Source organism: Pseudorasbora parva, chromosome 24, assembly GCF_024679245.1.
Source record: "Pseudorasbora parva isolate DD20220531a chromosome 24, ASM2467924v1, whole genome shotgun sequence".
Lineage (NCBI taxonomy): Eukaryota > Metazoa > Chordata > Actinopteri > Cypriniformes > Gobionidae > Pseudorasbora > Pseudorasbora parva.
In genome coordinates, this window is record NC_090195.1 from 25207274 (window position 1) to 25222551 (window position 15278).

Consider the following 15278-nt stretch of genomic DNA (forward strand, 5'->3'; position numbering starts at 1 on the left):
GCTAGTTTGCCCTAAGATGCACCTGCCACTGAGCAAATTGTCTCAGGTTACGTATGTAACCATGGTTCCCTGAGCGGGAACGAGACGCTGCGTCGAAACGCTACGGGAACGCCTCTGCGTGATTGTGTCATGAAGCATTCGTGAAATCTGTCCAATAGCTTGGCGATACGTCATAGGCGGGTGACGTCATTGACCAGGAAGCTATAAAGCACAAAGTGTTTGGGATCTGAGCATGCCCAGGCAGCCGTCGAGGGGGCTGGCTGTGAGCATTGCGAGAAACTAAACATGAGAACGCTTCGATCCCGCCGAACACTCTTCGAGGAGGGTGCTTCAGCTCGCTGTGTAAAGAGGGGAACAAGAGCCACTTTAAATTTAAGCCCGCGCATTCATACTTACCCCGTAACTAGACGGATAATTAGCCCTTAATTAAAAAAATACTTAAAGTATAATTACCCCTTAATTAAAAAATACTTACAGTAGAAATAATTTGTTAATTTTCCTGATAGTTACCCCTTTATTCCCCCAACATTACATATTGTTCCCATACACCTACACATACTTTATAGTTACACTAAGTACTGAAAGTTATGCTGTAAATTCACTTTAATTATGCAATACTTTCCGGGCCGTAATCTAAAACGTTACCCATAAATTGTAGCTTAGTACCCATTTACATCAAAACTGTTGTAACAAATGTACAGCTGGTGCAACCGGCCCCAGGACCTTGATTGGGAACCACTGAACTAATACTGTTATTATATATTTATTATATAAATTTGATTAAATAAATGCATTTAATTAAAACAAATATTTTAGGCTATTTAGAACATTGTTTGCATTTAATCCTAAACATGTGTAAAACAAGTTTTTTTTTATTTTATTTTATTTTATTTTTATTTTATTTTTTTTTCTCATTTGACATAACTATGCATTTTAAACTTAAATGTATTTCATTATAAACTTTTGAAATGTTGAAATTTCATTATAAACTTAATTTTCAAGTGTTTATTTCTCAGCATGTTTGGCAGTGTGGAACTGGACAATCTAAACCCAAGGATGGTCACCCATGTTTACATTAAAGTTGTCTACAACCTGGAGGGACCCTTTTTGTAATTATACATTTCTTCTTGTTCTTGTCTTGCACTTACACTGTGATTAAGGGTGTACTCACACTAGGCGCTCTAAACCGTGCCCAAGCATGTTTGACCCCCAAAGCCAGGTTTGTTTGACAAGTGTGAGTGCTCCTTTCCGTGCTCTGGCACAGTTTATTTGGCCAGCCCTGGCCCGCTTGGAAGAGGTAGGTCAGAGCATGGTTCAGTTGGGCCAGAGCACAGAACAGCTGTGCACTACTGTCATCATTATGACAGCAAAAACCCAAATTATTACTACTTGTGTATATATACTTTTCGATTAAATCAATATATTTTTAGGTTTATAACATTTATAACATACCAAATTAAATTTATGGTATTCTTTTCCGCGTTTGTTTTCAAACCTCAAATAAAGATTCAAACATATTGATTCATGTTTTGGATCGCCAATGTCATGTGATACAGCAGTTTGACAATTTGACACGCGATCGGAATTATAAATCAATACGCAGAATTATGACCGTTTGAATCTTTATTTGAGGTTTTAAAACAAATGCAGAAGAGAAGACAATGCTGAATAAATCGTAGTTTTTGCTATTTTTGGACCAAAATGTATTTTTATTTATTATTTTCGATGCTTCAAGAGATTCTAATTAACTAACTGATGTCAAATAAGGACTACTTTGATGTTTTTATTCCCTTTCTGGACATGGACAGTATGCATACACTTGGATGCATACACAAGTGGATACGCTCTCGGACTAAATATAAAATATCTTAAACTGTAGTCCGAAGATGAACAAGGTTTTACGGGTGTGGAAAAACATTAGGGTGTGTCATTAAAGGAACACTCCACTATTTTGGAAAATAGGCTCATTTTCTAAGCCCCTTAGAGTTAAACAGTTGAGTTTTACCGTTTTTGAATCCATTCAGCCAATCTCTGTATCTGGCGGTAGCACTTTTAGCATAGCTTAGCATACATCATTGAATCGGATTAGACCATTAGCATTGTTTAAAAATGACCAAAGACTTTCACTATATTATGTGAAAAAATTATGTTGCGTTTTTTTTCTTTTCTTTTAGAGCTATATAGCTAGGAACTATTTTCTGCGTAATATCATTGCAAATTTTCCTGATTATTCCGCGGGAATGAGAGAATAGTTCCTATCAATAATCGGTCTAAAATTCAAAACTTCTCTTTTTCCGTGTGCTCTGGGAACACGATGTAACTACAGAAAAGTCAAGCTTTAAATAGGAAAAATATTATCTTAAAAAGTAAAGTGTTTGGTCATTTTTGAGCGCGATGCTAATGGTCTAATCCGATTCACTGATGTATGCTAAGCTATGCTAAAAGTTCTACGGCCAGATCAAGAGATCGGCTGAATGGATTCAAAAACGGTAAAACTCAACTGTTTAACTCTAAAGGACTTGGAAAATAAGCCTATTTTTTTTAAAAGTGGAGTGTTCCTTTAATGACATAAATTACATTTTTGGGTAAACTAACCCTTTAATGATTAACATAATTTGTAGTTTACGAGTAAAGCTTTAAATTCCTCCATCAAAGTCAGCTGCCTCCATAATAATCTTAAAATGTGTGCAGTGCTTCAAAACAAAAAGATGCATGATGAACGATGCAAGTATGCTCCGGTCCAGTGCGTTAAGTGCAAGTGTGAATGCAGGCCAGCGGGGGAGTAGGGAGAGGGGACAATCGCACTCGGGCATGGTATGAGGCAACCATGCCTAGTATGAGTACACCCTAATATACAAACACTTTCTCTTCCATAATGTGGTCGCGTCATGCGTTAGCTATACGGTTTGTTATAAATGTTGCATTTAAACACATACATAAATGTTTGTCTGCAGAATTAATAAAAAACTGATCTTCAATTCCATGCTTTATGCAAATTGAACAGTTCACGTCAGTGAAACCAACAGATAGCTGCATTTTTAAAAATCATTAATTAAGATCAAAGACCACAATAGGAGAGAAAGCAGAATCAAAAGATAATTTAGTCTCACTATATTTGCAGTGCCAAACTTTTATATGTTGCAGTTTTGCTTTCTGAAAAGATACTCTTCTCGAGCCATATCTGTGGCGATGCATGTTGCAGTAGCAGTGTCATATCTGGCTACTGGAGCTGGTAACCTATAACTCTTACCATTTTGGGAGGAGTAAAATTTACACAGCCAGATGCATTTACATGCAGCATGCCCCTTAAACGAGGAAAGTGGCATGGGTGCTATTCTGTTACAAGCAGCTGAGAAGCAGCATGCCTTTTTAAATGTAGTTGTAAGCTTAATTCATTATAGAATAAAGAAATATTGTTCCTCTCATTACGTAGTTTGGACCAGTAGCGTAGTTCGAAGCGGCATCCGGCATCTAATTTAAAGATCATGCAGTTTGTTTTTGCGAGATTGTGAAGCCTTGATATAAAAGAACGACCCTGTGGAATGATTCGCATGGCGAAATTGAAATGGCCTAAAAGAGAAAGCAATTCCCGTTTTGAAATGTAAAAGCGTCCTGTGCAATTTCTTAATTACTGCTTGAATTCTTTTAAATTCTTTAAAGGCAACAAAGCTTGCATCAGATCTGAAGTTAAGAATAATACAGAGAAATTTGATAACCTTAGATCGCCCAAGAGTTTTCTAATTTTGCAAAGGTTTAATTTAATGTATTGATACAATGGTCTAGTTTGGAATAAGGATAATTGATTACTAAAAAGTCATGTAGAAGATGAAGCAAGAAAGACATTTTGTGATTATTTAAAAGTATCCAACATAGAGGATAATGTGATAATGTGTCAAAAATACAAGGGCACAATACTACGACATCAATACATTTTTACAGTAATACATTTTATTTCGCTAGTGAACCCCAAACAGGTGCCACTGAGATGGATGAAGAGGCATATATTTAAAAGTGTCAACTATCTGCATTTCCTAACCAAGCATTTTTATGAGTTTGCTGTAATACACCACCCAACGTGAAATCACTGTGTAGGTGGTTACCAGCTCTCTCTCCCTTGGTAGCAGATCAGCAGTTTCAAAGATCGTATACGGCCTCAGATTGTTCACCATGCACTGCTCGTTAAACATCACTCAGAATCATCAGAAAGATTAAAGACTCCAGCTTCGATATTTGAACACTCTTTATGATAAAACTGGGTTGCAGTGACATTAATTTCTTCATTTATGTCAGGAGTGCATTATAATCGATCCGTATTGAACGATATTTTGAAAAGATTATCAAGCGCACCTTCGTCTGCACTGGCTCATTTGTGTTCACACAGATCACAAAGAACAGCTTTCAGTTTAGTTCTTAGTTCAAAAGGGCTCATATTTGGAGAAATATTGACATATCACGTTTGCAAAGTATTTAGTCATACAGAATACCATTTCTATTAATTTCTCATGGAATCATTCAATATAAAAGATTTAAAACATGCGCAGACCTCTCTCTGGGTCTCTTCTTAATGATATGCATCAGATATGACTCATCAGGTGTCATCAGGCCAATCTTATGACATGCTAAACAAAGCCCTCGCTTGACGCGCTTCTCCTGTGTGGACACTTCCTCATTCTGGCTCTGTGAAGAACGAGACTATTCTTCATTTCTGCGCGTGAACTAAGAAGCTAATAAACACACGATAACTATGGAATAAGGTTTTTGTGTGGTTGTTCATGTGATTTCGGCTATTTTATATCAACAATGGATGTTTACATTATGACTGATAACAGGTTTAGCGATTAGCTCCATATAAAATGATGAATATAACATATTTGAACATCACCATTTGAATGAAAATCGTACTCGGTTACTTTCGTAACCTCGGTTCCCTGAGAGAGAGGAACGAGTATTACGTATGGGAAAAACTCCTTTTCTCGAGAATATGAAGCAAAACTTTAATAAAGGTATCCATGTAAAGCGCAGTGCCGCTGAACGGCCATAGCTCAGCGCGAGGAGCGCTCTGATTGGCCGGGCCACGGCAACTGCAGGAACCTATGGTGAGGCGGCTGAGAGGAACGAGCCAATGGGGGGCGTTCCAGAAGCCCGCCGAAAAAAGGTGCTTATATTTGCATACAGGAGGCTATATAAAGCCCTAATTTCGCCATAGGTGTCAGGTTTTTAGATCGACTGAAGCGATACCTGAGAAGCATAAACACGGCACGGAACGTAATACTCGTTCCTCTCTCTCAGGGAACCGAGGTTACGAAAGTAACCGAGTACGTTCCCTTTCGAGAGAGGTTCCTCGTATTACGTATGGGAACACAATGTAAAGCGCCGTGTGTGCTGACTGACCCAGTATACCCAAAGCATGTGTTAATAAACCCCCGAGACACCGACAGAGGCGGCTATAAGGGGAATGAAGAACCGGAAGAGTCGGTTCGTTTGAACGGCTGATCGGACATAGTCGGATCTTATGATAAATGAAAAGTGCTTAAGGACTGATGTGTACAGGCCAAAACTAAAGGCAATCTGTTTACCAGGGTCAAGATAGAGCCTAGATGGAGAGAAGCCCTGCTTGTAGAGCTGGAACCTCCAATTTATAGAATCTGATAAAAGTGGACGGAGAGGCCCAGCCTGCCGCCGCACAGATATCTTCCAAAGAAATGCCACACGACCAAGCCCAAGATGAGGCCATGCCTCTAGTGGAGTGGGCTTTAACGCCTATAGGGCAAGTCAGGTTTTTAGACTCATATGCCAGCGAGATCGCGTCCACTATCCAGTGTGAGAGTCTTTGCTTCGTAACAGCACAACCTTTAGTGCGGCCGCCGAAGCAGACAAACAGCTGGTCCGACTGCCTGAAGGGGGAGGAGCGCTCCAGATACAGTCTCAAAGCTCTGACTGGGCAGAGTAGATTCGCGTCCTGTTCACCCTGAGATGCGGGAAAAAGGAAGCAGAGTAATAACCTGTGCTCTCAAAGGGGTAGAAAGCACTTTGGGTATAAAACCATGTCTCGGTTTAAGAACAACTTTGGAGTTGTTGGGCCCGAACTCGAGACAGGACGGACTCACTGAGAGTGCGTGTAAGTCACTCACACGTTTAACCGAGGCCAGAGCCAGCAGAAACGCGGTTTTGAGTGATAAAAGCTTTATGGTCGCGGTCTGGAGAGGCTCGAAGGGGGACCCTTCATAGCGTCTAGAACCACCGCGAGGTCCCAAATAGGGTCCGAGGGGGGGCGAGGGGGGTTCAATCTCCTGGCCCCTTTAAGAAAACGTACAATGAGCCCACTTTTCCCTAGTGAATGTCCCGCGACCTGAGCGTGGTTAGCTGCTATGGCGGCGACATAAACTTTGAGCGTGGAGGGGGAACGACCCGCGTCCAGTAGCTCTTGGAGAAAAGCGAGCACTTCTGTTGTTTCGCATGAGCGTGCGTCGATATTTCGGACGGCACACCAGTTAGAAAACACTGACCACTTCAGAGTATAGAGCCGCCTCGTCGAGGGGGCTCTAGCTTCCGCTATAGTGTTCATAACTCTGTCAGAGAGGTTTCCCGATACCAGTTGATGGGCCATACGTGGAGGGCCCATAGTTCGGGACTGGGATGCCAGATCCCCCCTTCGCCTGCGTGAGGAGGTCTTTCCTCAGCGGAATGGGCCATGGGGCTGTGTCTGACAGCTGGATCAGATCGGAGAACCACGTTCGGTTCCTCCAGAGCGGGGCTATTAAAAGCACCGCGGATGCTGTCTCCCTGATTTTCTTGATGGTTTGTGGTAGCATCGCGATCGGGGGGAAAGCATATAGCGGGAGGCTGGGCCAGACATGGGCCAGGGCATCCCTGCGTTTGGAGAAAAATATTGGGCAGTGAGTGTTGTCTTTTGAGGCGAAGAGATCCACTTTCGCTCTGCCGAAGGTGTTCCAAATTAAGAGAACCGTTTGCGGGTGAAGAGACCATTCCCCTGGGGGGGAATGTTGTAGCATTAATTGAGCCTCACATTGTAGCATTAATTGAGCTGTTCTCCTCGCCAGACATTATACAAAAGACTGCAAACTTGTCTTCAGTCCAACAAACTTATTTGATAAGATTGATTTGATGAGATGAAAAACATCTAAAAAACAATCTAGACATGGTTTTAGAAAATGTTTCATAAAATTCATAGTTTTGGACATAACAGCTTTAGATTTTAAATAAAGCATGGACACACTTGTGCCTTCAATTTAGTTGTAGGTATAAGTCGTTATACTACATTCACATAATATTTTTATACATGAAGGAAATATTTATTCGTTTATTAATTTTTAAATGTTTCAGCCTATATCTCTATATTAATAACTGTCTGAGTAATTCATCTGTAAACTCTCAAGTGTTGGCTTTCTAAATATATATTGGTTATGTGTATATTCAGTATACCGTACGAGCAGCTGTCTTTATACTATGAGTATGTCTAAATGCTCCATTTGCCAACTCGGGAGATGACAGGTAAGGGGTTAAAAAGGAGCTCCAGCGAATGACCGACCTTGGGGTCATTACACCCATTTCTGAACCGACTGAGTGGTCTGCTTCCATGGTCTCTGCTCATAAAAAGACTCTAACAACATACAAATTTGTATAGACCCCACCACCCAGTAGGAACGGCTGAGGAAGTTGTGGCCCAAATGTTAAAACCCTCAATCTTTTCTGTGCTTGATGCAAAAAAAAAAAAAAAAATTGGGGGCAAATTTCTCTAGACAATAAATAATCACTACTCACAACATTCAACACCCCTTTTGGCCGATACAGATTTCTAAAATTGACTTTTGACATAAACTCAGCTTCTGAACACTCAATGGAACAATTTTTTGCTGGATAACCATGTGCTATCATAGTAGATGATATGTTGGTTGGTGGACACACAGAAAAGGAGCATGATGACAATCTAGAAAGCGTGCTTGAGCGGGCAAGTCTAGTAAATCTACGACTAAATCTGCTGAAATGCAAATTCAGACTTAAATGTGAGCTACGTGGGCCATGTCTTCAGCAGTGATGGCCTACATGCCGATCCATCAAAGACTAAAGCCATTTATATCACGATTTCCATTTATATCACAGATTTCTCTGCATGGTCAACTATATGGGCAAGTGTATCCCTAACCTAAGTGACATATCCGCCCCACTCTGCCAGCTAACACACAAAGACACAGTGTGGTCTTGGCTGCTGTAGCATCAAGATTCCTTCTATGCCTGATGTGCCCCCTGTCCTGTCCCACTACAATGTTGACAAGCCTGTCACCTTAACATGTGACTCCTCACAGTATGCTTTAGGAGCAGCATGCTTGCAGGACAGAAAGCCTATTGCTTACGCTTCACGGGTCCTCTCGCAAACTGAAATGCGCTATGCACAAATAGAAAAGGAGCTCCTCGCTGTAGTTTTTGCTTCCACCAAGTTCAACGATTACATCTATGGCAAATCAGTGACAGTTGAAACAGATCACCAGCCTTTGGTGACAGTGGCGGCTACTGGTCTGTCAGAGAGGGGAAGCTCATTTTCGGCCTAAATCATAAAATTGTCTATTTATTTAAAAGTAAATTCTGCCCTACATTCCTTTTCAAGAAAATGGTCTATGACCCTGTCGTACCAACTAGGAGTCTTTTCAAGTGACTTGACCAGTGTTCTCTCAATGGCCAGCAGAGCTATAAAAAAATATTAAACTCTGTAAAACTGAAACAAGGAATGTGGTGTATAATTGTGTGAAATGTATGATGAAAATCAAGCAATTTCGCCAAGCAAATATCAAAGGAATAGGTTGCAGCAGTTTTTATTTCGACTGAACTTGAGAAATCCGCGATGGGACTGAGCGCGAATATGCTAGCTTCAGTAATTCCTTATAGTACAGAATCGCTGACAATCAAAAGGAGACGCAGTCTTTCGACAGACTCTCCAATCATCACACAGAAGCTCGGAGTCCGGGCCAGCCCACTCCCCATTCACCCCCGAGACGCTGAGCGTCTGTGGGCAAGACATAATCGCAGCGTTTATCCAATGACCGTCTAGTTTCAAAGCACTGAAAAAAAAAACGTTTAAAGCAGCCCCATTGAAGTCAGTGGACGCTGGGCTTCAATAGGGAAATGCACTGTGACGCTGTGGGAATGTATGAGAAGGAAATCGAGTCAGCCGACCTGCTATATGTAACTGATTCTGTACGAACTCGTCTTTGAGATGAATGTTTTCTAACGCATTTTTAGTCAATAAAATTTTAATACAATAGTACATATTTGACCATTAATTTTGTGATATTATAAGGGAAGCCGATCTTCCCTTGCAGTACTTAAGAAATCGCCACTGTTTGGTGACAATAATCAAATGCCTGATACACAGCACTCTGGCCCGACTCCAACTGATGTTGCTTCAGCTCCAACGCTTACAACATCACCCTAATCTACAAAAAAGGAAAACACATGTACATAGTTGAACAGCAACAGTTTACAGAGGAGAAAACCTTTGGGGTCATGAACGTCTGCAACATATCATTATCACAGCATGGATGAACTTAAATGATGTTTCTTAAAAAACTAAGTTCGGGAGAAGCACGTTCAAATGATCTACCTAATCATGATGTCATTCCAACCAGCTGTCAACAATCAGTAATCAACATGTCTACCAATCAGCTCAAGTGGAGGATCACATAAATACCCAGTCAACTCACCAAAGTTCCTTGACAAAGTTTGCAGCATTCTGGCAGGTCACTTTTTCTACCCACGCTGTCAACATGACTCCACACGCTGCTCAAAGCTATGCTACAATGCTAAAAAACTTTCCTTACAAATTCCTAAGCTACCTAAAGCCCCTTTTGGCCGCTTTTCATCAGCATTATTTCAAACCAATGGCTCCTCAACATCACGGTAAAAGAATTCCTGTTTTTTTTTTTTTTTTCCAAAGTGTAATGTGGTCTTTGCCACAATTCAATCAATGAGGAGTCAATTGTTTGAGCAGCGCTCAGACACTGTAAAGAGTGCACACTGCACAGACTTGCAGCAGGACAGCTACAACAGCTCCTGTCCCAAGAAATATAAATGTATCTTAAATAACATAGTTCCGGCACGCATCAAGCTTTGTTGTGATCTTGCTGCCTCTGTGTACAACAGACAGAAACTTGTCACACACAAAGTGCATTTGCCGTGGTGAAGAACAATAAATTTACTCGCTCGCAAAGCGAATGAATGTATCGTGAGGCTAAGTAACTTAAATGTTGACAATACAGCATAATGATTATTTAAGCCATCTTATATTTTGGAGTCAGAAACATACATCACATCTTCCTAATTGTGATTAAACTTTTGAATGTGGCACCGTGTTGCGTTCAGAATATTACAGTTTCAGAGCATTTACAATCAATGTATGGCGCCAAGTTCTTATGAACCAGGACTGTTTTCTTTATTGTGATTATATTGTAATGTTGTATGCTAAATTTAATAAGAGTTGGACCCAAATGGGTCTCTTTCAAAATAAGAGTCCCATTATGGTTTTACAAACATGCTTTTCCATTTTGTTCCATCTAACTTTTTCTCCACCACAGAAGCAGTGATGTTCCATCTTCTCCCACAGGAGCTCAGTTTCTCTGGCTAATTTCTCCTCTGCCATAACAGTGCTATTCTCTCTTCTCCCACAGGAGCTCAGTTTTCTGGCTAATTTTCTTTCTCCTCTGCGCCACAGCAGCGCTGTTATCTCTGCTCCCGCAGGAGCTCAGTTTCTCCGGCTATTTTTCTCCTGTGCCACAGCAGTGCTGTTCTTTCTGCTCCCACAGGAGCTCAGTTTCTCTAGCTAATTCCTCCAGTGTCCATAACAGTGTGTTTCCTTTTGCTCCCACAGGAGCTCAGTTTCTCTGGCTAATTCCTCCAGTGTCCATAACAGTGTGTTTCCTTTTGCTCCCACAGGAGCTCAGTTTTTCGGGCTAATCTCTTCTCCACTGCTGTAGCAGTGCTGTTCCCTCTGCTCCCGCAGGAGCTCAGTTTCTCTGGCAAATTTCTCCACCGCCAAAGCAGTTGTTGTTCCCTCTGCTCCCACAGGAGCTCTGTTTCTCTGGCTAACCGTTTCTCCACTGCTACAGCAGTGCTGTTCCCTCTGCTCCCACAGGAGCTCAGTTTCTCTGGCTAACCGTTTTTCCACTGCTCCCACAGGAGCTCAGTTTTTCTGGCTAACCGTTTCTCCACTGCTGCAGCAGTGCTGTTCCCTCTGCTCCCACAGGAGCTCAGTTTCTCTGGCTTACCGTTTCTCTACTGCCAAAGCAGTGTTGTTCTTTATGCTTCCGCAGGAGCTGAAGAAAATCAGCATTTGGTCCTACCCATTGCAATGTTTGAGAATGAAATTTATCCATCTGACGAAGATCCTCTACAGCATCCCACAGCTGCAAGGAGCACCACAACCCAACAAGACACCGTGACTGAATCTCCAGCAACACAGCGTGGCCATCGGCCCAGCCGAGCCACATCCCGTACACCGAGACGCAGAGGCTTGCCATCGCCTCCACCTTCAAGACATCCACCATCTCCAGCTTCCTCCTACTCCTCAGTACAACCTACGATTCCAGCAATAGAGAAATGGACCGTACTAGGGTTAAGACAAGTGCTAATCAGTGTCGATGATAATTTTTCCAGAAGAATTAATAAAGCCAAATTATACAACCTGTACGTGTCACTTCAAGCAGCTTCTCCATCTCCAAAATCCACTCCACCTTCCAAAACTACAAACAGGTCAAGGAAACATAAGGATCCGAACTCACGCTCTCAAAAGACCCCTTCTCCCACAGAACTGGTTCTTCCTCGAGCACCAGGCCACTGCAGCAGGCCCTCAGCTAGCCCGGGCCGCGCCCCAGTTCCAGCCACCGCTGCCATCGTCGCCACCACCCAGCCCAACTCATCTCTCTGCTCCGCCGAGCCAGAGACCGTGGGTGTTTCCAGCATTGCACCTCCGGTTACAATACCAGTTTCCTCTGCCCCAGGCAATCCTTTAAGCGTAAGTACGCTTCCGCCAGCAGCTCAAGCTTTGTATCACAGCCTTTTCCTGTCACTTTTTCTAACCCCTTCCCTTGGCCTGCAGCCCCACCATCAAACTCTAGCGCGAGGCTGCCTCCGCTAGCGGTGCAGGCCCAGCTGCTTTTTGTCCTCCTTAGCTTTCCTCTTTCCCCTTTTTTCCCATTCCTCCTTTGTTGGGGACCGACCGAAACGAGAGGTTGCCTCCGCAAGCGGTTTTCGGCCCCTGGTTTCTATCCGCCTAACACTTTTTCCCAAACTAGTGCTCCATTCACTCTGTTTTCTGCAACACAGATGCCTTTCCCGCCGAATGCTACAGCCTTGGAACTGCCCCCTGTCGCCAGCAACATTAGAGCACAGATCCTCACAGAAATTCAGGCTGTTGGCTCCAGAGGCGGACCCATTCCCATTCCCAACCCCAGTACCAAAGTATTGAGAGCTAATATTCCCATAAACCACCCATTGAGACCCCTCATTGACGCTTTTCTCAATTCCATCCTTCAAGCTGTTTCCCCCAGAACCCTCCAACCTAACTGCATGGAAGTGTTTCAAGTCTTTTCACTCCATATACAAGCTGAATTTTCCAGATTATTCTTTGCTTACCATCACTTCATTCATATCTTATTTCAACAGCATCAAGAACCTCCAAGTCAGCTCCATCAAGGGTCATCTAAGCTGAATTCAACAAACTTGTGTTTGGTCTGCCCTCTCCAGAAATAACCAATTCACAAACATCCATGCTCATCAAAGGCATCCAAAAAACTCAACCCACCCACGCAGACAACCAATAACTCTAGACATACTTACCAAATGTATCTCCACCCTCCGCCAAGGCTACCACTCCACCAATACTGCCCGCACTCTGGATGCAATGTTTATATTGGCTTGCTCCGGTTTTCTCAGAAGCTCAGAAATTACCATCACGTCCACCTTCAACCCAAAGCTTCATCCTATAATTTCAGACCTAGCAGTGCTAGATGACGAAACAATCTCTTACTTCATCAAACAAAGCAAGACGGATCAAATGAAAAAAGGGCAATCCATTTACATTTTCAACCTTCCATCACCAATCCAGCCGTATCAATCCATTTTAGCCAACCTACATTTCAGAAGTTTGCAGACTAAACTTTTATCTGAACCACTCTTCACAGACGATGCTAACCGCCCTGTCACACGTTTCTGGTTCCAAAAACACCTCAAGTCTATACTGATTCTATCCGGCATCTCGGCAGACAACTTTTCTAGCCATTCATTCCGCATAGGTGCAGCAACCACAACTGCTCAAAAAGGTCTCTCCCAGCACCAGATCCAAAAACTTGGTCGCTGGTCGTCAGAGGCTTTCAAGAGCTACATCCGCTCCAATCGCTCCCACATCAAAGAAGCCCAACAGACCCTCATCAGCTAAAATTGTTTCAGCTTCAGCTTGTTTCCATACACTCAATCCTACAGGATCACCACATCCACTCCAATTCAACATCACCAAATTCACTAAATGAATCAATAATATTCACTGCCGTAGCAGCATCTCTCCAGTCACTCCCACAGGAACCCACCTCAAATTTTTCACTGCAGCAGTGTTATCTCCTCCGCTCTAATAGAAGCTCAGGATTCTCCATCCAGCTGGCTCTCACTGCCGCAGCAGTGTTATCTCCTCCGCTCTAACAGAAGCTCAAGATTCTCCATCCAGCTGGCTCTCACTGCCACAGCAGTGTTATCTCCTCCGCTCTAACAGAAGCTCAGGATTCTCCATCCAGCTGGCTCTCACTGCCGCAGCAGTGTTATCTCCTCCGCTCTAACAGAAGCTCAGGATTCTCCATCCAGCTGGCTCTCACTGCCGCAGCAGTGTTATCTCCTCCGCTCTAACAGAAGCTCAAGATCCTCCATCCAGCTGGCTGTCACTGCCGCAGCAGTATCTCCCCCGCTCTAACAGAAGCTCAGGATTCTCCATCCAGCTGGGTCTCACTGCCGCAGCAGTGTTATCTCCTCCGCTCTAACAAAAGTTCAGGATTCTCCATCCAGCTGGCTGTCACTGCCGCAGCAGTTATCTCCTCCGCTCTAACAGAAGCTCAGGATTCTCCATCCAGCTGGCTCTCACTGCCGCAGCAGTGTTATCTCCTCCGCTCTAACAAAAGCTCAGGATTCTCCATCCAGCTGGCTCTCACTGCCGCAGCAGTTATCTCCTCTGTTCTAACAGAAGCTCAGTATTCCCCATCCAGCTGGCTTTCACTGCCGCAGCAGTGTTATCTCCTCCGCTCTAACAAAAGTTCAGGATTCTCCATCCAGCCGGCTCTCACTGCCGCAGCAGTGTTATCTCCTCCGCTCTAACAAAAGTTCAGGATTCTCCATCCAGCCGGCTCTCACTGCCGCAGCAGTGTTATCTCCTCCGCTCTAACAAAAGTTCAGAATTCTCCATCCAGCTGGCTCTCACTGCCGCAGCAGTGTTATCTCCTCCGCTCTAACAAAAGCTCTGGATTCTCCATCCAGCTGGCTCTCACTGCCGCAGCAGTGTTATCTCCTCCGCTCTAACAAAAGCTCTGGATTCTCCATCCAGCTGGCTCTCACTGCCGCAGCAGTGTTATCTCCTCCGCTCCAATAGAAGCTCATTATTCCCCATCCAGCTGGCTCTCACTGCCGCAGCAGTGTTATCTCCTTCGCTCCAATAGAAGCTCAGTATTCCCCATCCAGCTGGATCTCACTGCCGCAGCAGTGTTATCTCCTTCGCTCCAATAGAAGCTCAGCATTCCCCATCCAGCTGGCTCTCACTGCCGCAGCAGTATCTCCTCCGTTCTTACAGAAGCTAAGCTTTTCCATCCAGCTGGTTTTCACTGCCGCAGCAGTGTTATCTCCTCCACTCCAATAGAAGCTCAGCATTCCCCATCCAGCTGGCTCTCACTGCCGCAGCAGTATCTCCTCCGTTCTAACAGAAGCTAAGCTTTTCCATCCAGCTAGTTCTCACTGCCGCAGCAGTGTTATCTCATTCGCTCCAGCAGAAGCCCAGTTTCTCCAACCGACTTTACTGCAAAACAGTGTCATCTCCTCCGCTCCAACAGAAGCCAGTTCCTCCACCCAAAGGCCTCCACTGCCACAGCAGTGATACCGCCTCAGCTCTCGCAAGAGTTCCGTTTTTTCCATTCAACTTGCTTGTACTGCCGCAGCAGTGATTTCTCCATATTTCCGCAGGAGTGTCAGTTCTACGTCCAACCCGGCTCACTGGTTTCGAAAAACAAGTTAAAATGGCT

The 15278-nt window shown here is 43.6% G+C and overlaps 1 protein-coding gene across 1 annotated transcript in view; it reads left to right on the top strand.

The window, feature by feature from the left end:
• LOC137063706 (ADP-ribosyl cyclase/cyclic ADP-ribose hydrolase 1) overlaps nt 1-15278 on the top strand; it is a 258430-nt gene that overhangs the window by 139670 nt on the left and 103482 nt on the right. The window contains exon 6 of the mRNA XM_067434968.1: nt 1017-1109. Coding sequence (XP_067291069.1) covers nt 1017-1109 — 93 coding nt within the window. The remainder of the gene's footprint in view (nt 1-1016; nt 1110-15278) is intronic.